At 32.0% G+C, this 27250-nt stretch overlaps 3 protein-coding genes across 4 annotated transcripts; 2 read left to right on the top strand and 1 right to left on the bottom strand.

Annotated features, from left to right (window-relative positions):
• Positions 1-784: 784 nt before the first annotated feature.
• Positions 785-13999, bottom strand: LOC133186138 (uncharacterized). 2 transcript variants are annotated; one of them, XM_061321411.1, is made up of 2 exons: positions 12931-13999; positions 785-2101 (listed from the first exon to the last, which is right to left on the bottom strand). In XM_061321411.1, the coding sequence occupies exons 1-2, from the start codon at positions 13302-13304 to the stop codon at positions 1000-1002; spliced, it is 1476 nt and encodes a 491-aa protein (XP_061177395.1). In that variant the 5' UTR covers positions 13305-13999; the 3' UTR covers positions 785-999. The 2 variants fall into 2 exon arrangements, with proteins under 2 accessions (XP_061177395.1, XP_061177396.1); XM_061321412.1 differs by lacking the exon at positions 12931-13999 and adding an exon at positions 9008-9114.
• Positions 14000-18315: 4316 nt separating this feature from the next.
• On the top strand, positions 18316-19712 carry LOC133185160 (uncharacterized). Its single transcript, XM_061320217.1, has 4 exons — positions 18316-18513; positions 18617-18783; positions 19470-19665; positions 19703-19712. The coding sequence occupies exons 1-4, from the start codon at positions 18329-18331 to the stop codon at positions 19710-19712; spliced, it is 558 nt and encodes a 185-aa protein (XP_061176201.1). The 5' UTR covers positions 18316-18328.
• A 5-nt stretch (positions 19713-19717) lies between these two features.
• LOC133185159 (prolyl 4-hydroxylase subunit alpha-1-like) lies at positions 19718-26980 on the top strand. The gene is made up of 11 exons (XM_061320216.1): positions 19718-19792; positions 20357-20408; positions 21074-21201; positions 23023-23187; positions 24811-24869; positions 25110-25227; positions 25339-25389; positions 25615-25698; positions 25928-25996; positions 26176-26272; positions 26811-26980. Exons 1-11 carry the CDS (start codon positions 19721-19723, stop codon positions 26888-26890), a joined length of 975 nt encoding a protein of 324 aa, XP_061176200.1. The 5' UTR covers positions 19718-19720; the 3' UTR covers positions 26891-26980.
• Positions 26981-27250: the final 270 nt, after the last annotated feature.

Genomic DNA, 27250 nt, shown 5'->3' with positions numbered 1-27250 from the left:
CATTACAAAACCACATTTCTACACTTGAAAATAAAGGGGATATTTTTGTTTTTCTTTCTGTTCAATATTGAAAATGATGATGACCAACTTTAATCAAGCAGTATTTCATCATGCACCATAATTATTTTCATTGAAGTTCCCCTTTGAAATCATGTTAAAACTACATTTTCCATAATAATAATTTATAAAATTGATCATTCAAACGTGTTTTTAAATGCATGCAAAAAAATACTATCATTTAAAAACAGAAAAAGATTCGTCTACAAAATTATCTTTGTGAAGTCAGAGAAATGTGGTTTTGAACAATTTTATTGAGAATTCGTTTTATTAATTTTACCACAATTTTATATCAGTTAGGCAAAAAATAATTTTACCATGATAGAACATAGATTATGTAATTAAAAAAAATCGTGTATTCTTTATACCTTGGAAGATTGTTTTTACAAATGTTTTTCACTAATTTACATTTTTAAATTGTTAATGAGTACATGCCTAATCATAGTTACTCATGTACTCATTGCAAATAAGTGAAAGACATAACTCACAACCAACACCAGCTCTCAAAAGTGTGTACACCATATAACTTTATATAATTAGCGAATCATAGTAAGAACTCAACATGTTCTAATAACATAGAGATAACATTGTTATCAGTATTATATGTTGATAACATTTTTTTCATGAGTACTTTCTAAACGCTTATTAAAAGGTAGTGTATTAGTACTAAGAGCTGCTATGATTTCTGATAGATTTAAGCACATCTATGGTTATAAAAAAGTATCCCTTGTGCTTATTTCTGTATTTTTATTTGTCATTATTAACAAGATACCTTTACAAAAATAGGAATGCTAAATAAAATTGCAGCATGATTTCATCACAAGTTCCATAAAATTATTAGGTTAGGATATCACTTGCGTAATAACATCTGGAGTTCTTCATAATAAAATGATACACTGTAACTGTATTTAAGGATTACAATGATGGGAACTATTATATGTATTAGCTGACTGTTATATTATTTTTGGGTATAGAATGATACGGACAATTCTCAAATTGACAAAGAGAGTCATGTTCATGCTTTTTGTTGTGAAAGTCCTGTTCAATTGACATCATCGTGGCAACGTCATTCAAGTGATCCCTGACTCGGCGATGGTCATTGTCTGCCGCCGACCGGATTCTCTCTAGTCTCCGTTTCTTTTTCCGTGTAACATCCGGTTTTCTGCTTCTGCGCACATTTGGGTTACGGTTTGACCCGGAAGATTGAGAGTTTGATATGTGTGGTAATTTTCCAGTCTTTTTAACTTCATTTTTCACGGAGCCTGACCCATATCGAGCAGTCCTTGATTCGTTGTCAACATCATTAATTTTTGGCAAAAACAAGTGGAGCTGCGCATGCGAGCCATCGTTCACCCGGAAGTCTACTTTAAAATAAGCCTCGGATGTGATTTCCTCCTCTGAAATATAATCATCTTCGTCGTCTTGTTCGTCCTCCTCTTCCTCAATATCTTCCTCCACCAATGGTTCTTTTGGTGGATACTCTTGAGGAATTTGCAGTCCCTTTGAAATGGGGAGAACCACTGGTTCTACTTTCGGAGAAGGCACTTCACTAACATTGTTTCTAACAAATGTTTCGGGCACACTTAGTTTATAAGTACCATATCTTCTAACTTCTCTTTTCAAAGGATTCTCAAACCCCGATGTAGAGTGAATGGTATAACTTCGCTCTAGCTCCGCCTTCGCTCTCAGTTCCTCGTTCTCTTCTTTTGCAATGGTCTCCAGTTTTTCGGTGGCTTGAATTAACCGTTTGAAAGTTGGAGAATGTGAACGAGGATGATAGCCATATTTTGATGGGAAGATCACTTTTTCTTTTCTCTTGTTTAGTTTGAGTCTGTATTGCATAGGTTTCACTAGTTCTGCCAGGAAACGAACGTCATTAAAACTCTGTGAGTTTTGATGTCCCAGTGATGTCGTTGTAAGACTAGCGAAGCTGGCCCGTAATTTCTCTACTTCATCGTTAGAGTCCAGAAGCGCCTTTTCACTGGTGTTCAGGTGTTTCCCGTGCTCAGATGAGGATCCACTGTTTAATGTCAATCCTTGTAACCTGAAACAGAAGTACAACATTTATTTCAGGAAAGGAACACAGGATTATACCAAATTTTAATAATTATGTCAACAATATGATATAAGAGGTCTTAAATGAGAATAAAAGTCTTTTGGAGTAAATTCCTGTAAAATTCAGTGAAATGTGTACAGTGTATGAGAAAAATGAGTTTGAGGACATAGGACTCAAAATAGTTTATAATAAAAAATTGTAAAACAGCTTGTACAGGGGTTTTTTTTATGCTAAAACACATAATCACAAAATTTGCTCTTTCAATCTTCCCAATCTTTACTTTTGAAATTCAATCCAAAAAAGTAAAAAAAATAAAATCCCCAAAAGCTATTTTCTCTAATTTTACCATGAAAAAATTTTGAATCTAAAAAACAATGAAATACAAAAAAGCTACGATAAAGGAACACTTTCCCCAGATTTTGGGTATCCTATATCGGTCTTCCGCTAGTTTCTTGAAAGACTTGACCTCAGAATTTCAGCTTTGCAAAATAAAAGTTTCAAGAGAAACATCAAAGAATGAGACAATGATATGCAATATTCCTCTGATGGTGGTGTTTTAAAAAATGTTTTTGCCCTCTTCACAATTCGTTTTGTCTTCTTTAGCTATGAGATTGCTTACTCTTCGTTATTTTCCCCTTAAACATTGATGAAATTCACCAAAGAAATAATCTTCCTGGGATCTCTGCGTTTGTCTTCTTAAAGCTATTACTTATTTTTAAATGAGCATATTCACAGTTGTTTGTTAACAAACTGTCCCACTGGATTAGAAAAAGACCCTTCACATACTAAATGCTCTTTAATCATTAGATTTTTATTCGTTTGTCACTTGTCTTCGTTCTTTAATATTTCCACTCTAAGTATCAGTACTTTTCTGTGCTACTTAGAAAGGGTTTTAAAACAGAATTCCTTTAAATGAACAATATTGTTAACTTAGAATGAAAATGTATCGGATTACTTTAGGACTAACAATTCGTTCATATGAATATTAAATGTCAATTACTTTTTCGTTTCATTTACTTAAAGATTGCATTTTTTGAAAAATTTATTCAAATGAGAGAGGAAATGATAATTATGTTCTGGATATGTTTTTCTGTAGGTTTAGGAAGAATTCTTTTTAAAAATCTCTTTTTCACTTAGGAATCCTAAATTTAAAATAAACATTATCAGCTGTTACATTAGAATGAGTCTGAAACATTTAAATTAAAACTCATACTTAATTTGAATTTTAAGTGTCAAATTCAAGTTAATGTTCACTTCTTAATTAACAAAATTTACATAACTGAGAAGGGAAAAGGTTATTTATTATAATTTTCCTGTCATTATACCAAAAATCAATTCTTGAAGGGAATACATTTCTTTAGCATTGATATACATGTACTTCAAGCATACGAAATCAGAGTGTGTGAATAAACTAAATACTGTAAGGTAAAATGAATAAATAAATGCAATAGTAATCTTACAAATTTTGTAAAACTCTCTCTCTCTCTCTCTCTCTCTCTCTCTCTCTCTCTCTCTCTCTCTCTCTTGTTAATCCATATAATGAAAAACACTAAAGTACATTCTGTTCTTATTAATTACAATATATGCATTTTCATCGAAGAAATCCGATATGTCCATATTAATTATTGAGGCAATTCAAATATTTACTCTTCCTAAATTAAACTTTTATGTCTAATTAAAATTGCAATTACTCGATACTGCATATGGGTTAGTCAAATAGATATAATGTCGGTCAGAAACTATTTTTTTAATCGTCTTTTCAGATTGAATCATACCTTAACATGATTAAAAGCTATGTTTTGCAGCACATAGTTCCATCCAGAAGTACTTGGTAAATTAATCCATAATGTGCACTTATTTCACATATCAAGATTGTTTATATATATGTACATCGAAGTCAAACATTCTGTACGTCATTGCAGTATATTTTGAAACAGGAACGACTAATTAATAATACCCACAACTAATTTTGAAATTAATGAAATTATAAATCATGCTTTACTGCTTAGTAAAAGGATACATCAAATAAACTTTCACATTAAAAATGGGTTGGGTGATCGTACGGTTCTAACTAAAAGTCGGATCAGCTCATTGTCCAGCGGAATTTAAAGCTTTTCTCAATATCGTTTTTGACAGCTGATATAGAAGACGTAAAGTTCTTTTGATTAATTGTATATTCAGAAAATATGGTTGCGTGGAGTCAAAAGACTTGAATCAATTAGCGGTAATCGGATCGGCTTTACTTAATTTGACATTTAACTTGTATTACATCTTACGGGCTTTCACTGTGATTTAATTGAAACATTGATTGAATCGATAGAGACGGAATCACCAGCGATGCTATGAAACCTATGACCCTTTATTGTAAAGGACTTGCAACTTCTCGTAATTTTTAACGAAGAATTTGAATAAATAATTACATCAAAATACGAGGCCCAGAGAACTGAAGATACTCGTCTCCACTACATTATTGTTTCAAACTGATAAACTTATACAACATTTTAGTGTCCAGAAAATCAAAGAATGATCACTATCTGGGGGAAAAAATCTGTATCATGCATTGAAGAGAAAGGGTCTGCGCTTCAATTGCGTAATTTATAATGCAAATTAATCATATTTATTCACATAGAATATCGTATTCGGATATTTATTAATCTATGAATGGTGCGTTTCATTTTCCTTGTAATACTGTTCTTTGTCTAATGTGCTGTAAGGCACAAGAAAACAAGAAACTTGAATTCAACTAAATTTGAACGGGGTGCAACCGGAGAGTGAGTCGAAATAAGCTACTTGAATTAATTTTAGAATCTATTTCTATTTATTTAATTTTTTTTTTTGTATTACTCACACGAGAGAACGTAAAAATCATTTTTGGACTTCCAATTAATTAACTTCAGTTATTAAATGTCCAAGTTGGTGCAAATCATTCAAAATTCCTCTTTTACAATACTTGAGTTTCATTTTTTGGGATAGTTTTTTTTTCTTAAAACTGCATTAGTTTCTTATCTTAAGGAGGGATTCTTCTCATATTTCTAGTATATAAAAATCAATGAAATTTTCACAGAACCAAGAGCACAATATCACTAAGTGATGGTATCAGTTAGATTAAATTTGACCGTTTTATATTAGAGGCAAGGTCAGGTCAAGGTCATTACCTTTTCCCTGGACATTAAGAATAAAAAATTACTATTGCCAATCATGCGATGCCTACTTCTATTTCAAAAGATTAATTTTTTTTTCTTTTTGCATAAAGAGATATTACCATATAGGGTCTATAAGATAATATTACCAAATTGACATATAATTTAACTAAAATGGAAAATGGCTAATCCGAATTTTCTCTATTTTTCTTAAATTTTTAGGATATTTTAGTTATTTTCATATGCTTCCTATATTTAAATTTTTCTTATTTTCACATACGGTAAAGTTGTCACATAAAGATACAAAATGATACAAAAATAAAAAGTTTTGATAGCTTGCTAGGAGAGAAAAAAAACAACACTTTTTACGGATTTTTGGCTCAAATCTGTACTTAGATTGGAAGCTTTTAAAAGCTAACATAATTGTAGTTTGTTTGGAAAATCATATTTATTTGATATATTTTAAAACTTTAGTCCCTTATTATTAATTTAACTTACATTAAAAAATTTCTTCAAGTCTTTGATTGTGTAAAAATTATAACTAAATTCATTGTTCTATAATAATTTTGAGAGGCAGAAAAAAGATATTTTCATACGCCGCCATTCCGCAAAAAATGTAGTCCCTACTAGATTTCAAACTCAGTTTATCATTTCTATTTAAAGTTGTACAATTGGATGAGGAAAGAAAAATATAATATGATCTTTTAAATCTCTTATCTAAATATATAAAACATATAAGCAAATATACTTTGAATATTTCATCTAGTCAGAAACCAGGCAAGAATCCCTCCTTAAAAAAGTTTTTACAGAAAATTAATTTATCATATTAAAAAAAATGTTATAAAAATAGATTCCTTATATTAATAAGCATGATATTACCTCAATAATGGTAATCGAAATCCGGTAAAACACCGAAGAAAATGTCTCTTACATTCTGTATCCATCCGATACATGTCTTACTGATATCATAAGCCAAATTTATTATCCAATATCAAAATAGTTATCAGAGGCCTTTATCAAAAATACACTGTATCCATCCGATATATGTTCTTTAGATAACTATAATCCAATAATAAAAATTTGTAGATCCCCAGTACAGAATCCAACACTCAAAAAAGTTTTTGAAATGGTAAGATGACAAAAATGCATCTGTTGATTAAAAACTTATCCATAGAGCTCAACAGGACGTATGATAAACCTCTGACAGTGGGGCTTAAAAGTTCAAAAAATTCCTAAACAATATGGCTGGGTGGTGTTTTTTAAAAATTTAAAAATTAAACAAAGGTGTTTTAACAGGTGAGATCGTTGATCTACCTTGTCTAACCTCGTGAAGGTTTAGATGAATTTTTGTTGGTATATATGGTGTAAAAGAGGGCCAAAACAATAATTGTCGATAGAAGCCTTTTCTAACAATTCAATACAAATAATCGACAAGCCTTGCTTTTGTCTGAAGGTGAAATCTACAATTCTAATTGCCTCGCTCTGAATTATTCAGTACTCCAGGAATTCAATTTCCATATCGCTTTAGATGTATAGAGGTTGTAAAATTAAAATTCTAAAATAAGAAATAGCACTCATATAGATCCAGTACCTGCACGGGAGTTGAAAGGAAACAAAAGCTATTCTTGCCAAATTGAAATCTTAAGATGTGACCCTGACCAAAACGTTTGTATTGATAATAATGTAATGCACCCAAGTACATTTTTCTCTTAAGTTCAAGGTTCTGACATCTCTTACAAATATATCTAAGGAAGATTTCAGTGGGTAGTGGGTATATATAGATAGATAGATAGATAATATATATATATATATATATATATATATATATATATATATATATATATATATATATATATATATATATATATATACTTATAAATTAATACATTTTGCATAAATTAATACATTTTGCAAATAAACTCCGAAACGGGTGCACCAGAGTTCTTACTTACTCCTCTAAGAATACACACGATACAAGATGATGTCCGTAAACTATATTTAGATTTCACTTGCATTGTAAGTATCGTACATTAAATTAAAAGTCTACTTTTATTTTCTATAAACAGCCATGAAATAGCAATAAAGTGAGTACGGTGGCGTTTCCGGTTGGCGGATCTAAGTTACTGGCAATTTTTAATGAAACTGGCAACAAGCAATCGTTTATATATTTCATTAAATGTCATTACTGAATTATTCAATCAAAACTTGATTTAAATGATATAAAAGAAATAAGTTGTGATGACCGATTAAAAAGGAAAATGTGCAAATTATTTTCGTCATTCACCGATCGTAATATTGACGGAAGCTTCGGTGCTAGGACTTTCAGGAATCCCGGGATTTCGGGAGAATCCCGCTACAGGAAGAAGAATCCCCGACAAAAAGGTAGAATCCCCCTAAAAATGAATTAGTTGGGATACATAAAGGGTTTAGGTGGTGATTACTTGAATGATATTGTTATCCGTACATTTTTATAGCCAATTTTACCTGAGAATCGACAAAAATCGGACGCCATTACTAGTATATATATATATATATATATATATATATATATATATATATATATATATATATATATATATATATATATATATATATATATATAAGTCATCAATCAGATGAGAGATGCCCTGTTACTGCGTCAAATGAGGTAAGTGGTCTCTGTCTTATAGAACCTGATGAAATTCATCGGCACTCGTTAATATACACGTTTCTCGCTCCTATAATTCAGTGTTTGGCAAATTCGGCTTAATTGAACAAATAAAAAAATAATTCTGTATATCCTGGTGTATAGATCTAGATATTTATAAAATATCTGACTTGTTAAGGTATAGGATTATTTTGACACAGTTTGGGAGGTTGGTGTGTATGACACGTGACATTGATCCATCTTAAAGAACGGAAAAGTTTTAATTAACTTATTGTGGCATTTCATTTAGTGCTTCATGTCTTGCTTTGTTAAAACTTTTAGTAACCAGTATCGACGTGATATACTGTTGCATTGCACACTATTGCTTTCAAAAGTGACATACTTTTATCATAAATCAACCACCATTTAATCCATTAAAATGACATGACGTCGAGCCATATAAAAAAAAAGACAAATTTTAATATAAATGTAGAAAATGATACCGATATCACTCAATAATACTATTAAGTTAGTTTAAAATCAATACAAATAATCTATTGATAAAAATGACAAAAATGACAACTATATATTACTAATGCATAAAATGTAAACTAATACGTTGTTATTACTCCGCCTGTAAATTGCATACTGTACACAGTATACTTCACACATCAGGGAAAAATGTAATTATTACGAGGATTTTTACTATAAAGCACCATATAAAATAACAGGTTATAAATTATTGAATTTCGCCTCTTCTTGTTTCAATAAAACGACTGCAGAATTGCATTTCACTCAGAGCTCATTAATATTGTCATATATCGTGGTTATGACATTTTGGGGGTATTACCTAGCTATATGCCGATGCCAATTTTTTCGATAAAATATCTGCATGATACTCGATGATTAGAAAGTTTTATACCTAAAGACATGTCACCAACATAACACAAATGAAGTATCGCGTTTCTGAAACGAAGTCTTAGTTCTTGGAGAAAATTGAAATTTGATTTGTATACTGTAGAACATTAATAATCCTTTGTACTATTATTGTGAACGTTTTAATATTCCAAGGGTATAGGGATATCATTTTATAAAATTTAATATCACCTTATCCCCTACTTTTATTACCTGGCATGCTTTCTAGACCGTTTTGTAAAATCAGGTCCCGGTTTCTTGACGTATTGTCTGGAAAATTCCGGTTGCACCATTAGAAGAGACATTTGTTTACAAATTCAAGATACGAAGCAGTTCCTATATAAACAATGAAATGAATTTCCCATCTAATAACACAGATTAAATAAAATATCCGCCATGGAAACTCTGGGCAACAATTGCAAATGAATATTAAACTTTCCTTTGTTGAAATTAGGCTTTGTAAATATAAGTACTGGTCTTTGGACACAGTGAAAAGTTTGGAATAAATACAACAAAGAGAACAGTTCAGCGGGCACCTGTCATCCAGACAATAGATTTATCAATACCCTATTGTTTGTGGGTAAAGATGACCCTAGTTAAATTCCTGTCTTTGTGCATTGGCAGTAATCTCTATGCTGAATAAAGTCCTACCGTGATAAGGTCTGCTAATGCTTCGACCTGATGTAAATTAGCGTGTAGAATAACTTTTAAAATTCTTTGACAATGTTTTGAAAATTTTACATTAATTGTGAACTAGGACACAGTCGGGTTATACGGCTAATTTACACACGAGTCTTGCTTGTTTAGACCTTTGAGACACGAATCTCTATGCCACTGAAGAATTTTCTGACATGGCACTCAAATTACTCACGAGTAATGTGAAACTCTAATAACTTAAAAGTGTTTTTTAAGATTTCATTTTGTTTGTTTGTTTGGAGAAATGAGATTAGATAGCTTATTTGTGGAGATTTACTAAGATTCTACCGAATGTGGAGAGTATTTGAATAAGAGCTGAACAACCCTGGATAATAGAGGAAGAGGCTTCTTACCTCGGTGAACAGAAATTCAAAATTTTCAAAATCAATCATATTTCCTTTTTTATACAGATAAACTTGCTTTTACTTATATTCTTACTGAGTTTATGTATTTCTGAGATTCGCCAGTGCATGTACTTGTTTACTGTCATCGAAATTGTTTACCATCCAAGCTGTGTTAAAAATTGCAAAATTCTTAGACTTGTATTATACAGAAGTAGACACAAAGATAATATTTTTATTTTTTTGTTCTTTATGTTTTGTTGTGACTGAATTGCATGCATATTGAATTTAAAATGCTCGAATTTTGTTATGCTTTAAAAATGCACTACCAGCAGGCAACTTTAAAAAGAAGAGTTAATGCACATCTACCAGATAAAGTTTAAATCATCATCATATCAATTAAAAGTCCATACGTAAGTCGAAATGACTGAAGATTAAACCGGATAGGATATGATTGCCGATCAATTGCTCTCAACTTTTACGTATTTTAAAACCTGATAAGTCATTGGAATGCCTTTTTCCATTGACAAACTCTGGAATTTCTTGTCTATATCTTCATGTTCAGTCACATATGAACAAGACAGTTCTAGGATGTTTTACTTAAAATAATAATTCTCTCTGAAGGTTGTTAAACTCGGAAATGACATCACACAGAAATTACATTACTCATATTAATAGGTTAATATATTCTGATATTAAAATATTTGATTGTGTTTGATAAAAATATGATTAAGCTTATGGATTATCAATTTCTTAAATTTAAATATCCCCTGCATAAACAAATACCAATCAACGGATGTTATTTTCGTCTTAATGTGAAGAGATAATGCCCTGGTTTATCGCAAAGGAAGAATGCTGTGTGTGCAGAACTATAGACTTTACAGAGAAGAGAAACTCTGCTGCGTCATACTTTTATAATATACATATACTAGAATACCTTTATTTTACAGAGCAGGCGTGAAAATCAGATGAAATGATTAAGGTTTTAATGGGTAATCTGACCAAATTTGTATTCTTACATTAAACTCTATTAAACACGATATTAATCGTCCTAATCCAGTTACTAGTAAGTTGTGCCAACCTTAAAATTTCTTGTCACGAGCAAAAAGCACTTTTTAAGTGCTTAATATATGCTTTATTTCAAAGAATAAATGTATATTAACCTGCATAAAAAAAATTCAACATGAAATATATCAATATAAGGTACATGTATTTTGAAACTTAAAAGTATCGAGAAACTCTCAGAAAGCTCTTGTCTCAAACTGTACGAATAGAAAATTAAATTGTATCTTTGTCGGACATATATAATCTTAATATATTTCATCACTCGTATTACAGACGTAAAATATGAAAAATACTGTATTAAAATGCAGTTACCAGATGAGAGCTAATGAAATGAAAAAATGGTAATATCTCATTGTCACAAAAATACAGTGTATTATTTTACAAAATTTTATTTCCATGATTTCAATTATATAATTCACTATTGGAAATATAGATTGATTTGGTGAGAAAAAATATATAATTTTCTGTCTTCTACAAGTGCATAAAACTAAAAATTCTAGATTAGTCTACAAAATTCAATACAAAATTAATACAGGATATAAATTTCATTTTCTTGTGACCTACGTTATCATATCTTTCTATCTTTAATAAGGAGCCATATGGTATGCAAATCATAGAATCGAAATTATAAATTATGCTTTTATTTTTTTTTAATATTATAACAATTTCAGAATAGTGTGATTTTTTTAAAGGCCAAATGATCATCTTTTTTGTGAAATTGTTACAGGGATTTACGATTCCTTTAATAACTGTTAAAATATTACAAATTAGTTTAATACAACGTTGTTATAAAAGATTAAAAAACTTTTAAAGAGTTGCAAGACCTATTATAATAAATTAAAAGCATGTCAATTACTTAAATCACCTAATCTCTCCATGCTTGACACCCTATTGATTTCTCTCCATATAGCAACGCGGACACCGAGGGTCGTTGCCAAACAATTCTGTAATATGTTCATGCAAGATGACGAATTTTTCTCGTCATAATTTTGACCGTGAGGGTGTTTTCGTCACCGACTTTTCAACATAAGATTAAACCTCTTATAAGAATACCTGAATCCAAGACAGTTATGAATTCATGGTATTTACAAAGTTGTTAAAATCCAAACAGTTTTGTTTGAGTTTATCCCCAATATATTCTATTGCGATAAAGTAAATAAATGATGTGTCAATGTAAAAAGCTATTATTTATAGGAAATATAAATTATGACTTATTTATATCTTAATTCTATTTTTCTGCCCATTATATATATCATTTCATATCTTCTTGAGGTCCTGTTCACAAAACAGTAACGAATAATCTTTTATGCGAAACTGGAAAAAAATAATAAGTAGGGCAATATTTTTATTTTTTACACGAAACTGCCCAGGATGTGCAAAATAGGCTATATATAAGATAAATCACTACAAATTTGTGTTTCCACATTCTTAATCTTATACATGTGATCTTTGTTCTATAAAACCGAGAAACACAGTGCTCTGCTTAGTTATCAGGAATGATCTAAGAATGTCAGGACGAGAGTTAGAGACGAGGCATTCTTTTTTGTCCCCAAAATGTCAACCCATCATCAGTTACTATACACCTATACACGACCCCCAGAACACCCGAACCTAGTTAAGCTTGGATAATAGCCCGACAAGTGTACCGTGTACAGTGTTTATTGATGTAACAAGTAGATCTTGTTCGGTTTTAAAACTCCTATTCTGTCAATATTGACTGCTCATATAATGGGATTTAATAAACTTGTCTTCAACAAGAGTATTACATTGGTAACGTGGAATATATCTGAACTGAAACAGGACATTTATAGTATTCAACCCAACAAGTCTTCCACTAACTGCTATCCGACTTAATATTCTATAGCTTCGGGGCTTTTTAAATAATGAGAGGGATAAATTAAAAATTTTTCTACCGTAAAATGGACTGTCGTTTTTCAAATGGAATAACTTTTTTATCATTACAACTCTATATCATAAACGAAATCTTGCAAGATGAATTTATGTTCATCTTATCTAAAATAGCACAAAACTTACTCTTTGTTTTTCTGTTTGAAATAAAACTCTGCCTGCTGCCTTGTTGGTCCTAAAATGGGAAATTTTCGTGGTGTCTTATTTTCTGCTTTATCATCTTCCGAGTTTTCCGACCCCGGACGACTATTGGAATTGGAAGAATATCCGGTCAGCTTCTGGGAGGGCTTTTTCTTCACTACCCCCATAGCAGTTCCGTCCACGGTCCTGCTACTAGTTGGGATTTTACCATCCTTTGATTCGCGCGTGAGCTGCAGAAGATCTAGGCTAGAGTGATGACGTCGAAAGGGGACCAGATGAGAATGCCTAAACACCTCTATTGTTGTCGCCTGACGGGACAAACGGTGAGTTGGCCCAGAAACATCAAAGGCCAAAGACATCTTGTTGACTCAAAATTCAAATCAAATCACAATCCTTTGACTAACATGGGTGCCAATTTTTTACAATCCTGTTTCGTGTTTTGTATTAGTGAAAAATATACTTCTGAAATATTAAGCCTTGCGTCACATTGTTTGACATTAAGGTCTCAAAATCTTCTTAACATTCTCTGGCATTCGGGTACACTTGATTTTGGCTGACTTAGCCAAGTCAACAAAAATTGTCATTTTTGTCATGATTTCATATCCATAAAAATCTTTTGATATGGCTTCATTGCATGGGATGCCACAGTGTGAGACAATTATCGCCAACCAATCACCTTCGGTGATCCTCGGTCGATATTGACAGAACGCCGCGCCAAAGCAGAATGGTGTGGAGACCTCTGGATATAGAAATAATGGTCCTCAAACGGTTGTATTGTGGAACTATGAATGGTGCTGAGCAGTCTGCTTTGTCGCATGGTCGAATGTTTCACCAGAGTTTAATATACCTATGATATGGCCCTCAAAAGGTTGTTGAGACATTATTTATCACAGGAAATCAGTCACACAATGACATTCCCCGCGGGATCTTAACCGTTGGTTTAAATATCACATATTAAGTATATTTACAATGCAAACACCATCTCCCCTCTCGTTTTGATCTTTAAAATTCAAATTCACTTCTCGTCCACAAAAATACATGAGAAATACATACATTCTTTCATGGGCTTTGTGTTCTCGTAAATAGATCTCAAATGAGCGTGGATTATGTAAATGATTCTAAATGAAAACTAAAGCAGTTAGGCGGATTTATTAGTGGATCGGCGATCAAGTGTCTCTTGGAATGTGACTCGGGCAGATTAATTGATTTTAAATGTTGAAACCTGCTGGCAATTTCCTTTTGTGTATTAGCAGATGTAAAAAGAGATATCCCAATTAAATCAGAAAATGCTTTTCATCTATTCTTTACAATTGCCGCCATTGTCTGGTTCCACCATTAGTGTATTGATCAGATGCGATAGCTAAATTGGCGTACAATATCCATTGACACAAATTATAAAATTTTACGAGGTGTTCTTTCATAAATTGCCTTTAATGGAAGAATTAAAAAAAGATACAATGCCAGTAATGTTTTCTAATATTTTAATATCACGAAACTGAGAAGAGACATCGCACCTGTATTGTTGGTGCTGTCCTGAAAAGGATTTTATCTTGATGATCCGTTATTAAAATACATTCATTCAGAATAAGATCGAAAGGTGAGGACTAAATGTAACTTGAGTGTTCCAAGGAACAAGCGTGTCGCCTGCAGGTACGTATAGCCCCTCCCTCACAGATGGGCGGCGAACAAATTGATCCTTACATGTGGCCACCACACTCTTCAGAATGCACAATAAAACAGAGATGAATTGCTGTTGTTGTTTTTTAAAAATATGTTGTTCTGTAGTATAGTAAACTTAATAAACAAAAAAAATCTTATCTCAAATCGATAGGATCCAAAGGTATGCAGAAATAACAACAACAAACAACGCCAGCAAGAACAATCATGATAACATCATTGAATACAAAATAAAGCTGTGAATGCTGTTTACTCATCCATAAAATGTAGAACATGTGCAGCATTCGAAGCATGACCTATAGTATGCATCCCAGTGAGATTTAACATGTATATAAGTAGAAAGGTGAAGAGAGGACTTTTTCATACAGGGAAAAAAGTAACTGCCCCAAGAACATAAACCTGATCCTCATCAAGAGGAATCGTCAGATCTTTATCGACAATATCCATCTTATACCAGATTGGTCAAGATAAAACTTCTGATTACTTCACAACGGACATGCTCTAAAACATCTTCCTGTTAGAAAGTCACATGCAGAATCCGATTCATAATCGAATAGTGTGCTCTCTTATTGTCATCATCCATATAAGTTGGATCAATGTAGAAATTATACTTGAGAAGAAACTCTTTGAAAAAGTTTAACCTTATCATTTATCTGGAAAATGTAGGTCAGCATCAAAACTATATAACATATCTGAGTGTTATACGTTTCATCCACTCCAAAATATTTACGACTATGAAGGAGAAACTTCAGGAGTACTGTACATCAGCATATTCGAGAAGCGGTGTTTATCATATGCGGATACTCAAAAACTTCAAAGAACTTTAAGAAAATTTGAAATCAATTTTTTTTTACCAAACAATTGCATCAAAACGCATGACTTTTCAACACTATCATTCCCCACAATAAATTAAAGATCAGGCTTTTTGACATCATAGACAACTGCTTTTTCAATTAAAAAAAATAGAACTCGTAAAACATTCTTTGTCGTCGGTCATCAGCAAACTTAATCTGAAAAAAAAAATCTGATTCTACACACGACTAAAAATGAATATTAAAAAGATGTTCGAATTTCTGCTTGATAATATCTATGAAATTTTTGGCTATCAGGACTTCCAACAATCTGTTTGAATTTCCATCATGGTTAGAATTGTTCCCGTTATTAGCAGACCTGTTTATGTACTCATATAAAGCAGAAATTATTCAAAAACTTCAACATGAATAGAAAGTCTCTTGCTGTGGCCTTCAATTCGATATAAGATATACCGACGACTTTTTTTCAGTTAACAATATTCATTTTCATTCCTACGTTGATTTTCATATACAGTGCTGATTTTCATATACAGTGCTGTATCCGTTTGAACCCGAAATAAAAGACCACAGTCTGACATACGTTTCATATTTGGATATTTTACTAGAAAACGACATTAATGTCAAACTTACAACTAAACATTATGAAAAACGTGACTTCAACTCTTCAAGATCCCTTATCATGTAGCAATATACCATTATCACTTGCATATGGGGTTTATGTCTCCAAGTTAATTTGTTACGCAAGAGCATGTTCTACACACGATCAATTTCTTAAACAAGACAAGCTACTGATGAATAAGTTGACAATACAAAGACATCAACAGTTTTATGTAGTCAACATTTCGCAAATTCTTTGGTAGGTACAATGACCTTCTTATCAAATACAATCTGTCTTTAAGTTGTAATGCTGTTCATTACCTTCATATTTCATGTACTAATAGCTTTCATTACAGAATACAATTCCCAAAACCAAAACATCTATAAGGAGCTCCTAGCTCTGAAAATGTTCATCAGGAACCACAGCCCTTGAGTTAAAACTTGATCGTACACAGAACATACTTTTGCATGTATGCAAACCTTACAATTTTTTGTTGGGAGACAATATATACAATGTATGGGAGGTTGATGCTGGAAAAGCTGAAGTCATCCTATTCCTCATACAATTTAGTTATTAGTTGGCCATAAGCCTCAATATTCAGTGAAACATCCAATATGAAGCAGATGTGACAAACTCCTTGATGTTTTTTTCTTTTGATTTCAATGGGATACAATATCTTTGAAATGTGAAAGAAAATAGATATTGTTAATTGATAAAATGTCGTCGATATGTCTAAATGGAAAGCCACAACAAGAGCAAGGCTTTTTTTTATCAAGACGAAGTTTTGAAATAATTTCTGTTTCGCAAGAATGGAAAAACAAGTCGGATGTTAAAGAAATACAATTTGTGTCCATGAGAAATTCAATAGATTGTTGGCAGACAGTCTCCAAAGACTACAGAGGTATCATAAATGAGGAATTCCAGCATCCTTTAATGTAAATTTCAGAGTACTTGAATGAAGAGTCAGTTTTATTCTTACTGAAGAAGCATTTGTCCATAATGTCAAAGTCCCTGATTTTTACCTTACCATAAGGAACTGTTGTGTAAAGTGTTGAAAAGTGATACGTTTTGATGATGTTGATTTTTTTGGGGACAAAAATGTTTTCCAATTTTCTAAAAGTCTTTGAATTTTTTTTAGAATCCACATTTGATTTACAACACTTCCTAATATGTTGTAGTATAGTGCACTACGTCTGAAGGTTCACCTTTCACAATTAATATTCTTGTGAGGGTTTTAGAGAACATTTACTACACCCTCCAAGGAATTATTTTTCAATAATGAAGTTCAGGAATCCAAAATATGTGTACTGTTACTCAAGTTCACTTCCTTTGACAGAGATGTAAGACATTCAAAACAGAGAGGTGATTTTGAAGAATTCAATCGTATTGAACTGTGAGTATAAGTTGGAAAAAAAGTGAGGACCAGAACGATTTTGATGCAGCAGGAGAGACGGGGTGACAATAATATACCCAAGAGTGCGTGTATAATAACGAACCATTTACATTGTCCTCAAGATCAGTTAATCAGTTTTATAATTTTGATCTCAAAGAGATTTTTTTTATAACTTTTTGCGTTGATCGTAAAATGAGTTGTTTGCATTTTCTATACTTATCTGTTACATTCCACTTTGTAAAATTATTTTTCACATTTTTACCCCTTATTACAATGGCGATATCGATCATTGATTTACTATTGTAAGTACATGTACTTTGATACTTTGATTTGCGATAAATGTAGGTAAAAACTTTGATATCTTAATCTACTATTGTCAATACTTCGTTTTACAATAGCAAAACTATTGTTTACTACAGTTAGCTATCGTGTACTATTGTAAACTATAGAATATTTTGGTTAAGACAGGAAACACAATAAGGTGGATAAAAATCATATCTAATCAAGAACCTTGGGATATTCTACATTCATGCCACTCTAATAGTCATATCTTATAGGGTACATGAATGTTTTATTGCTAGTACTGCATTGTTTTCATAATATATCAATATTTTTGATTATTATTGTTTAACATAGTTTTGTGCTTGACCAACATTCAAATGAAAGACATGGGAAAAATCTATTTTTGTGAAGCATATTAGAAGTAATTGCAGCATGTATACATGTGACATGTATAGTGAAAAGGACGACAAGAATGGTTATATATGATGTCATAATCATCCTTCGTCAACTTATACGTCGCCGCGGCCACTCACCATGAAATATTAAGTAACCAGAAACCAATATAGCTCTATACTTACATGTATAAAATATATGTTTGCAATGCTGGATCTTTGGTCAAATATGAAACACCCTCATTTAACTTTCCTTGTCTTTCTGTCTTTTGGGGGGATGACTTATGTTTTCAGTGATCTTTACCTCTCGGTCCATAGGCTGGAACAGCTAGCCAAGTATGAGCCTGTTTTACTGGCTGGAATTAAGAAGTATGTTGATGCTCAACCCTTGGGAGTCCCTGCCGAAATTGTAAGGTTTGCATACATGATTTTAAACTTCATTCAATATAATCATAAAGAAATGACATTTAAGTTTAATTTATTTTTTGATTTAGTCTGTGATTTTTACATATTTCAGATTTATTAATGAAACTGAAGCAGTAATTTTAAACACAGCTGATGTGTCACATGACATTCGCCATCCAATCAATGCCTATCATTTGGTAGAAAGATTCGTATTTTATTGGTTATATCTCTTTGAAAAACTCGTCTGTAAGAAGTGTACAAAAGTCACAGCTGTAAAAGGTTCGTATGTAAATTCTGTAGCATTTGAAAGAACAAAATTGGTGAACAGTAAGATGATATAGTTCCTGAACATTATTTTTTTTCAAAAATCGTTTTCAGTACTACATGTAGCGACATACATGTAACATACTGACAACTTAAGTAAACTAGAGGTACTGTGAGCACTGAGATCACAAATACCCCTACTCCATTATGAGTATAATTTGCGAAGTCCTTTTTTGCTATGGGAAACCCCAAATACCTGTCTGAACAGAACATGAAATAAAAATTTATGCTGGTAGTATGTAATTAGGATTCTGTGAAAGTCTCGTTAAATTCTACACGCCTATTTCTATACACCTGCTTTTCTAGCACGGGGTATAAAAACATTCAGATGTATCATTTTTTCATCATGAGTTTGCAAATACATTGTTCTTTAATTCTTGTAATGTTTCCTTTGGAATTAATCCGCATTGCATGAAAAGGAACCCCACAGATCCCTTTTCAAACTTCTGTCATAATTTAGCCATAAAATTATGATTTGATGAAAAACACTACAATCGTCCTTTTGTTCAATTCTTAATTTTAACTAGCTACTTTTGTTTTTTACATGCAAGTATCCTCTTATTAAAACTCTTTCGTTCAAAAATCCAATCTTATTTCTGGCTTTGTGATTTTAATTCTATTTATGTAAAACATAACCATAGATTTTAAGTCGGCACATCATGCAGCTCTACACAACATCACCAGGCTCCCGGTCATGAGGGATCTGAACGGTACCATGCGGGGGATCCTCCGTTTGTGGCGTACCTACAAACTAGACATCAACAAACTCATCCAGGGGGAGATTCTAGGGTACAGGGGGAGAGCCCTGAACCATAAAGACGTGGTCCGACTGATTGTGTACGCAGCAGACAACCGCGAGTTTAACCACGAGGAGATTCTCCTAAGAACTCGGATGGTCCAGAGCTTGAAAGGTACACATTTTTACCATGGTGGATTGTTTGAGCTGGCATCTACATACTACAGGGTACGTGATTTTATCTTTAGTTGCCTTTCCTTTTTTTTTAGTCTTAAGATACTTTTATTTTTTGAAATTCTAGATGTTTTATACCGAAATGCTCGAACTTTTATGCTTCGGAGGAAGTATTCTTTTTAAAGGTAACAAAGTACACTCTCATTTTACTGTAATGAACCTCACAAAGAGCTGTGTTAAAGTTTTGAGAATAAATTTGCTATACAGAACTGTATCTAAACAAAGGTTGTTTGGAATTTTTCTCTTCATGTGATGTGTTCTTAAAAATCAATAATATTGGAATTATTTGATTTACACTTAACCTATCCCGTTTATTTGCTTTCATTAGTATTCAATCATGTAACACTGTTTGAATTGGAAAATTGCACCAGTTTAACGATGTGATATTAATTTACATTTTTTGACGTTTTTCTCATTAAAAATGGCAAGTCAATAAAACAGAACTTTAATTTAGTTTGAAATTTAAAGTCCACTGTAATAAGACACGTCTTTCTTTTTATCGATGTTTGATGTCTTTTGTGACAGTGTGTTTATCTATATTTTACTTACTGCTTTCAGCATGGATTTATCAACATTGCAAGGACCATCTTGGAGTCACTTCTGCCCTTTGGTAATCTCCCTGTCTTAAGCCAAAACCCAGTTATAATGATAAGAGAGCTACTCCTATTACAGTTCATATTTACCAAGCATGAAAATGATAAACTTTGGATGACTTCTTGGCACATTTTTGTTTGGTATGTAATTGATATTGAAAACCGGTTTGTTGAAACACTCCAAATCAATATATCAGATTCATAAAGTTTGATACATTGATAAATATACTGACTTATCATATTGGAAAAAATAACACAATCAAAAATTCTCAGAGCTTACAATATTTAATTTCATCTCTTAAAGTTAATCCTGTTTTAATAAATGTATCAATGTTTCTAAAACAAACCTTATGACGTTTTTGAAATTGTTTACTCAAAGATTAGGCAGTGGCTCTCTTTGTGGTTTTAATGAAAATACAGCTGTATATCTAAACACGAATGCAGAAAAATATTTTGTCCCCTATGAATCATTTTTTACTTTCCTGCTTTTGAAAGCTTTTTTTTTAATGCTGGGCATTATTCTTCATTTCTTGTCACAATCTTTTACAGTTATACATGTACATAAAACATGTTGTTTGATGCAGCAAAAGAATTATTTGTGTTCGATCACCTGTCCTACGTCTAATTTGTTCTTTTTAAATAATTAATCTACAAACTATTTAACTTTTTTTTTTCTGCTTAGGTGATAAGACACTGACTGGGGTTTACAATCTGTGTCTCAAACACCCCGACGTCAACATCACCAAGAACCTTTCCCCTCCAGAACCAGACCACCCCTGGCATGAAGCACTGTGTAGGGGGGAAATCAAGGTATTTTTTGGGGGGATGTTTTCCATGACTATAATGCCCAATGAGCTTTGTGTGTTACATTAAAATTGACGTGTCAATATTTGATGTTAATTTGAATTCGACATTCGTATAATATTATTAAAGTAAAAATTACACTTTGAATAGACTTTGTTTTAAAAAAAAAACAACTTCTGATTCGTCTAGAATAAGAAAAAATATCTGTCCACATTGACACGCCCTCCCCCTTCTATAAAATCAAGATACACGCATATATATAAATTAAAATTTAGGTATTTTTTAAATGACAGAAAGCTGCTTTTTCCGATAAAAATGAAACTCGTAAATATACGTACTTAACCTTGTCATTGGTCATTTGCAGAAGAATTGCGCTAAATTAATCTGATTGTACACACAAGTTCTCTGTAGTTGATATTAAAAAGATGCTTGAGTTTCTGATTGGCTATATCTACCTAACTATGTAGTTTTGGAGAGTAGGTCTTCCAACAATCTGTTAGAATTTCCATGGGCATCAATCGCGCCCCCTTAATAGCGGACCTATTTTTGTATTTGTATGAAGAAAAATTTATTCAAAAACTTCTACATGAGAAGAAGAAAACACTTGTTGTGGCCTTCAATTCGACATTTAGGTATATCGACGACGTATTATCAATTAACAATAGTTACTTCCATTCAAATGTCAACTCGACATATCCCAGTGAGCTTGAAATAAAAGATACCACAGAATCTGACACTTCTGTTTCACATCTGGATTTTTATTTACTACAAAAAGACATTAATGGTAACCTAACATATCATAAACGTGATGACTTCAAATTTGCAATCGTCAACTCCTCTTACTTATGTAGCAATACACCTTACCTCTGACAAACAAGATAATGAAAAAGGATATCAACAGTCTCGTTTGAAGTCATTATTTCGCAAATTTTATGGTCGATACAATGACCTTGTCAGTAAATACAACCTATCATTAAGTCACATGCTGACTGACGTTTTCATACTAATTTCATACTAATTGTTAGGCCTTTATTTACACATTCTAGTGTACGGATTTTTTCGTTTTCACCGATCATGACAAGGAGCACACGGCGGGTGTGACCGGTCGGCAGGGGATGCTTACTCCTCCATGCAACCAGATCCCACCTCTGATTTTTTTTTTAGGTCCGTGTTTGCTCTGCTCCCGATTTGTATTGTTTAAATGGACTTCGAACTTGAATACCGCTTGTTATATCCATATTTCATTTGATTTACTAGCAATAAGATAAGATTTGCTGAAAACACTTTTTTTTTTTTGCTTAGATGTTTCACGTTCCTATTTAAAATTCTTAATATGATAAAGTAAATAAATAATAGTCGTATATGTACATAGGTTGGCTAAGTTTATTTGCTTTTCCATACAAATGTTAACTTGATTGTTCGTTAATTATATACACAACAGCCTAGAATTACCTGTAGGAAATACAATTTATTGATATCAAATTATGATTCTGAATAATAGATCTAGAGAAGATGTAAATAAAAAGCTGATTGAAGGGTGTTTACCTTTTCTCTCCGTTGTAGAATAAAGCAAATATTGACGAAAGTTAACAATGATTAACAAATTTACCTATATCAGTTAAAAATAAAATATACAAGAATAAATTTCGTTTGAAAATTATTTTTATGACAATATAAATGTATACAAAGCAGCATAAAAGCCGCAATTGTTATTTTCGCCTATCTCGCCATGGAGTGAAATGTCGTACCATTGTAAGGTTTCTCTCCACCAGTGTGCACCTTTCCGGATAGTGACTTACATATACATGTAAATTTTATATTTGACAGACTCCCAGAGAGTTATCCAAATTGCATTGCAGTTACAGAAGAACATTAATTCCCATATACTGGTCAAAAGAAGAAATTCTTCATCAGGATCCGAGAATTTCTCTGTTTCATGACGTCATTTCCGAAAGAGAGATTGATATGGTCCTCAAAAGTTCAGTCAATCAAGTATAAACTACTAATACGAAATTAAACTACCTGAATTATCTTATTCGTTTCTCTGAATTTTTATCTTATTTTTATAAGTAGAAGTTAGAAGTCCAATTTTGTATATCCATTCATCAAGAGAAATACTTCGCAACAAAAACAAAGGAAAATATTTTTTAAGGTCTCACGACACGTTCTTCAAATATCTGTTTGTTTCTCTTCATAATGTATTTAAAAATATTCATAATTAACATTATCTTATGATTTCTAAACTGTTTTCAGAATGTCTCGGAAAATAAATATAACAACAATTATGATATTAACAATTCAAATTATTTCAAATAGGATTATATAGGAAACATCACCCTCTGGTATCTTGCACAAATGCCTGGTAAGGTATCTCAATTTTTTGTGAGGAAACTTGTTAAACTAGCAATACTTCAACTACAAAGGATGACTGCACTTAACACCTGTTTTGGGGTCTTTTTCGGTTGCTTCTGTTGCTTTTATATCTAAACCTTATCTCACTTTTGTATGTTTATGAAAGAATATTGTCAATTTGGAACCACATTTATATCTTAAAATGATCTTAGACTGTAATACAATAAAATGATTCAATGTTTTTTGTCCTTACTGCTTTCCAAATATAGTGAATTTACACTTACCTGCCCTTGATTGAACATTAGATATGCATGAGAGGTGGAGCTAACATTGTAAGAATGGGTCTAAAATTAGACTTGATAAATAACAATGACATGTTTGGAAAAGCTAACGTGATCACTCTTTCCAATCTCCCTCTTTATTCTGTATGGCACAAATACACTTCTGACAAAGGTTTCAAAACGAAATTAACAATATGAGCACGTCAATGTGATTAAAGCAGATTTCATATCAATGCCAGATGACTTAACGTGTTCGAACACAATGTCCTAGTTAGCACAAAACATGCTACCTTACAAGTCACGTGACGGAATTAAGTATTCACAAAGTTACCTGAGGTAGAAATCACGTGGTGAATTATAATATTCAACATGTCACAGTCCTTGGTTACAACACGGAGAGCGAATGTAAGAAGAAGCAGTTTTTTCTCTTTTTAACCATGAGCGCATGTTTGTCTATTAATCTCCTTTTGACACAGTATTATTTATGCAAATATACAACTACTGTTGAACGTAGAACAATAGACAAACATGCGCTGACTATGTATAAAGTCAGTAAAAAAGTGGGCGTCCTCATTATCGAACGAAAATTCAAGAAATTATGATGACCCCTGCCTTTGAAAACAGATTCGAACTTCGTAAATACACACTTTTATTAAACGTAATTACATAAAGTTGTGGATTGGATGTTGACCATTCATGCAATGAAAAGAAAAATGCTTGTTTTGAAAGTTTATTTTGTCGCAAATTCCGCATGTCCTTAAGTGCAGTCATCCTTTTGGGGGAAAATTATATATTATTGAGGAACGTGTCTTCTGACCATAAAATAAGAAAAAAATCAATGTTAATGAGACAATAGTTACATGTAAGACATTCGAATTAATTCATAAATTTGTTTATCTTTCATGGAATTTTAGGTTCTTAATTCATCCATTTATAGTAAACTAGTGGTACATGAATCATTATTTGCTTTTAATTGATTCAGTTGACAAGAAGATACTCTAAAGAGTCTACCAGCGATAAAGAAGAGGACGTATTAGCAACGCAAGTTTTACTTCTAAATTCTCTGTATATAATGTTGTTTTCATACAGATTGTATACAGATTTATAATATTCACATGAAATTTAAAGACAAATTGCAATAATTCACTATGTAGCTATTTATTTTCCCCAAGGAAATTTAAATTGTAAATTTGATGTATGAGTCAAACTAGGAACATCATCACATTGTGTAAAGAATTTAATCAGCGACAGAATTTTATACTCTCTTATTTGTTCTGTCAGGTCTTGGTTGTCAGAATTAAAGACAAAAGCCGTGGTTCCACTGACCAGAAGAATACAGGTCGTCACTGGACTATCTACTTACGTGTCCAGATCTTATTCCGATTCAGAAAACTACGAGGTATTGTTTAAACTCAAGCACGTTCGAAAAAATAAATCAATTTACACATTTCAATAATGATTCACTCTCCAGTTTACATGTACATAAAAATGGTATTATTTAACTTTGTAGATCAGCAATTTTGGTGTTGGTGGAATGCAGAAACCACATGTGGATTTCTTGGTAAAAACAAATCTAGTATATATATATTTTGGTTGCTAATCGGCATCACTATTTTCAGGCATCATAAATTTCTTATATTTAATCAGTAGTTGTAATTAAATTACTAAGTCATTGCAATGAATGAATGGAATGATTTAATAAATGCAAGAAAAGGAAAATGAACATCTCTTTCAATTAATTTCGTACGTTGTTTTTAGAATTTATAATATATATTTGCTTATTTAGAACATTTCTTTAGGGGAGTACCAAAAGGGAGAAGAGAGAAGCATACGAATGTCTGGTGACCGCGTTGCTACTTGGATGTTTTATGCAAGTATATTTGGTACCGTATGTGTTTAGAATGAAATAGATTAACTCAATATTATATATTTGTATTCCTGTCCAATAGAGGGGTTCTTTAATCTATGATGAAATTAACAGGGAAAAATTTTCATATCAAGAAGTTATAATACTGAAAGCAAAGAATTTTTTATCTGTGGGTATTGTCCTTGCTATGAAATTCTTACATAAAAACTGTGGTCATTGAATTCTTCATCAGTTATCAGATGTAGAGAGTGGAGGAGCCACTGTGTTTCCAGAGATAAAAGTCAGGGTACCTGTTACCAAGGTTTGCCTTTTCCATCAAAATATCTGTAATTTGAACAAAATTCATTTGTGCAATATAACTGAAATAATCTCTCTGGATGCAAGTTACTGTTTGCCATCTGTAATAGTACATAAATTAGCAGAGACCGCGTAATTTTTGAACGGCCCTCGTATGATTTGTGCCATGATTAACAATTTTAGGGAGCAGCATTATTTTGGTACAACATAAAAAGAAACAGCGAGAAAGATCAAAGAACTCTTAATGCTGATTGTCCAGTGGCTAAAGGATCCAAATTCGGTATGCAGAATTAATTAAAATGAAACAGCTAGAACGGTCTTCATTTTATTTTAAATATGGTTCATACTTAAAGTTTGCGCGTATGCATGTACTTTGACAGAGAATGATATTTTCCTTAAGCCATTGCCAAAGTCATGGTGATTCTCATAATTACAAAATTTAAAACCGATTTCAGAAGAAAAGTAATTACATGTACTCAAAAAATTAGCCTGGCGATATATTCTTCTATAGCTAGCTATATTCAAGAGCAATGCATAAGATGAACATTTAGACATAAATCCAATGAGAAAAGGATCTAAATTAATACGTTTCAAATGATATATTAAATCAAGTATGGTCATTATAAGCATTAGATTCATTCATTTGCCTCGGGTTATTTGGTCAATTTAAATCAAAATATATGTCGAACAATTAGTGGAAAATTTATTGAAAACCATCAGCTGTGTCTCTGTCTTCATGTTGAAAACAATACGGACATGCATGCAAAATTACTGACCATATTAACTAACAAAACTAAATGTAGTTTACTATTTCATAGTTTGCAAAAAGTGGATATTAGAGGCAGGACAGGTGTTCAAAAGAAAATGTGGGTTATCTCCGGATTCTAAAGACACCTGAATAAAAAAGTTGACAGGGGAACTGTGGACTAGCCATGTCAGAGTTATCTTCCTTTGTACCCAGGAGTAATAAATAACAAGTATTGATCTCTTTATGAAAATTTTATTTCCTATCATATATGTATTATATAGTGCACTTAGTTTTGGTATAAAAAATAATTAGGGTATTTATAAAAAAAGAAGAAGAATATTATATAAATAATCGTTGAATCTGGAGATCTGATATGTAAATTCTTACAAAAAGTACCTTGCTGTTACATGTGTCATATTTTATTACCAGTAACGTTCTTGGCTTAATTCAACCAAATAAATTTACTAAATATTTTTGAGATAAAATGGAAAGTAAAGCACTGTTTAACAA

This window comes from Saccostrea echinata, unplaced genomic scaffold (genome assembly GCF_033153115.1).
Source record: "Saccostrea echinata isolate AGI-Se365-2 ecotype Australia unplaced genomic scaffold, CSIRO_AGI_Sech_v1 ptg000012l, whole genome shotgun sequence".
NCBI classification, from domain to species: domain Eukaryota; kingdom Metazoa; phylum Mollusca; class Bivalvia; order Ostreida; family Ostreidae; genus Saccostrea; species Saccostrea echinata.
The sequence above is the reverse complement of the archived record's forward strand: the minus strand, read 5'-3'. Positions and strand labels throughout refer to the sequence as shown.

What these genes read in the sequence shown, in the direction of transcription:
- LOC133186138 (XM_061321411.1), bottom strand. Translation starts at nt 13,304, where the DNA reads ATGTCTTTGGCCTTTGATGTTTCTGGGCCAACTCACCGTTTGTCCCGT. An exon ending in TTCAAACAGAAAAACAAAGA is followed by an intron (nt 2,102 to 12,930) that starts GTAAGTTTTGTG and finishes CTTCTGTTTCAG; the next exon opens with GTTACAAGGATTGACATTAA.
- LOC133185160 (XM_061320217.1), top strand. Translation starts at nt 18,329, where the DNA reads ATGAAACACCCTCATTTAACTTTCCTTGTCTTTCTGTCTTTTGGGGGG. An exon ending in GTCCCTGCCGAAATTGTAAG is followed by an intron (nt 18,514 to 18,616) that starts GTTTGCATACAT and finishes TACATATTTCAG; the next exon opens with ATTTATTAATGAAACTGAAG. An exon ending in AAAAGTCACAGCTGTAAAAG is followed by an intron (nt 18,784 to 19,469) that starts GTTCGTATGTAA and finishes ACATAACCATAG; the next exon opens with ATTTTAAGTCGGCACATCAT.
- LOC133185159 (XM_061320216.1), top strand. Translation starts at nt 19,721, where the DNA reads ATGGTCCAGAGCTTGAAAGGTACACATTTTTACCATGGTGGATTGTTT. An exon ending in GGAGTCACTTCTGCCCTTTG is followed by an intron (nt 20,409 to 21,073) that starts GTAATCTCCCTG and finishes TTTTCTGCTTAG; the next exon opens with GTGATAAGACACTGACTGGG. An exon ending in AACCACATGTGGATTTCTTG is followed by an intron (nt 25,390 to 25,614) that starts GTAAAAACAAAT and finishes TTGCTTATTTAG; the next exon opens with AACATTTCTTTAGGGGAGTA.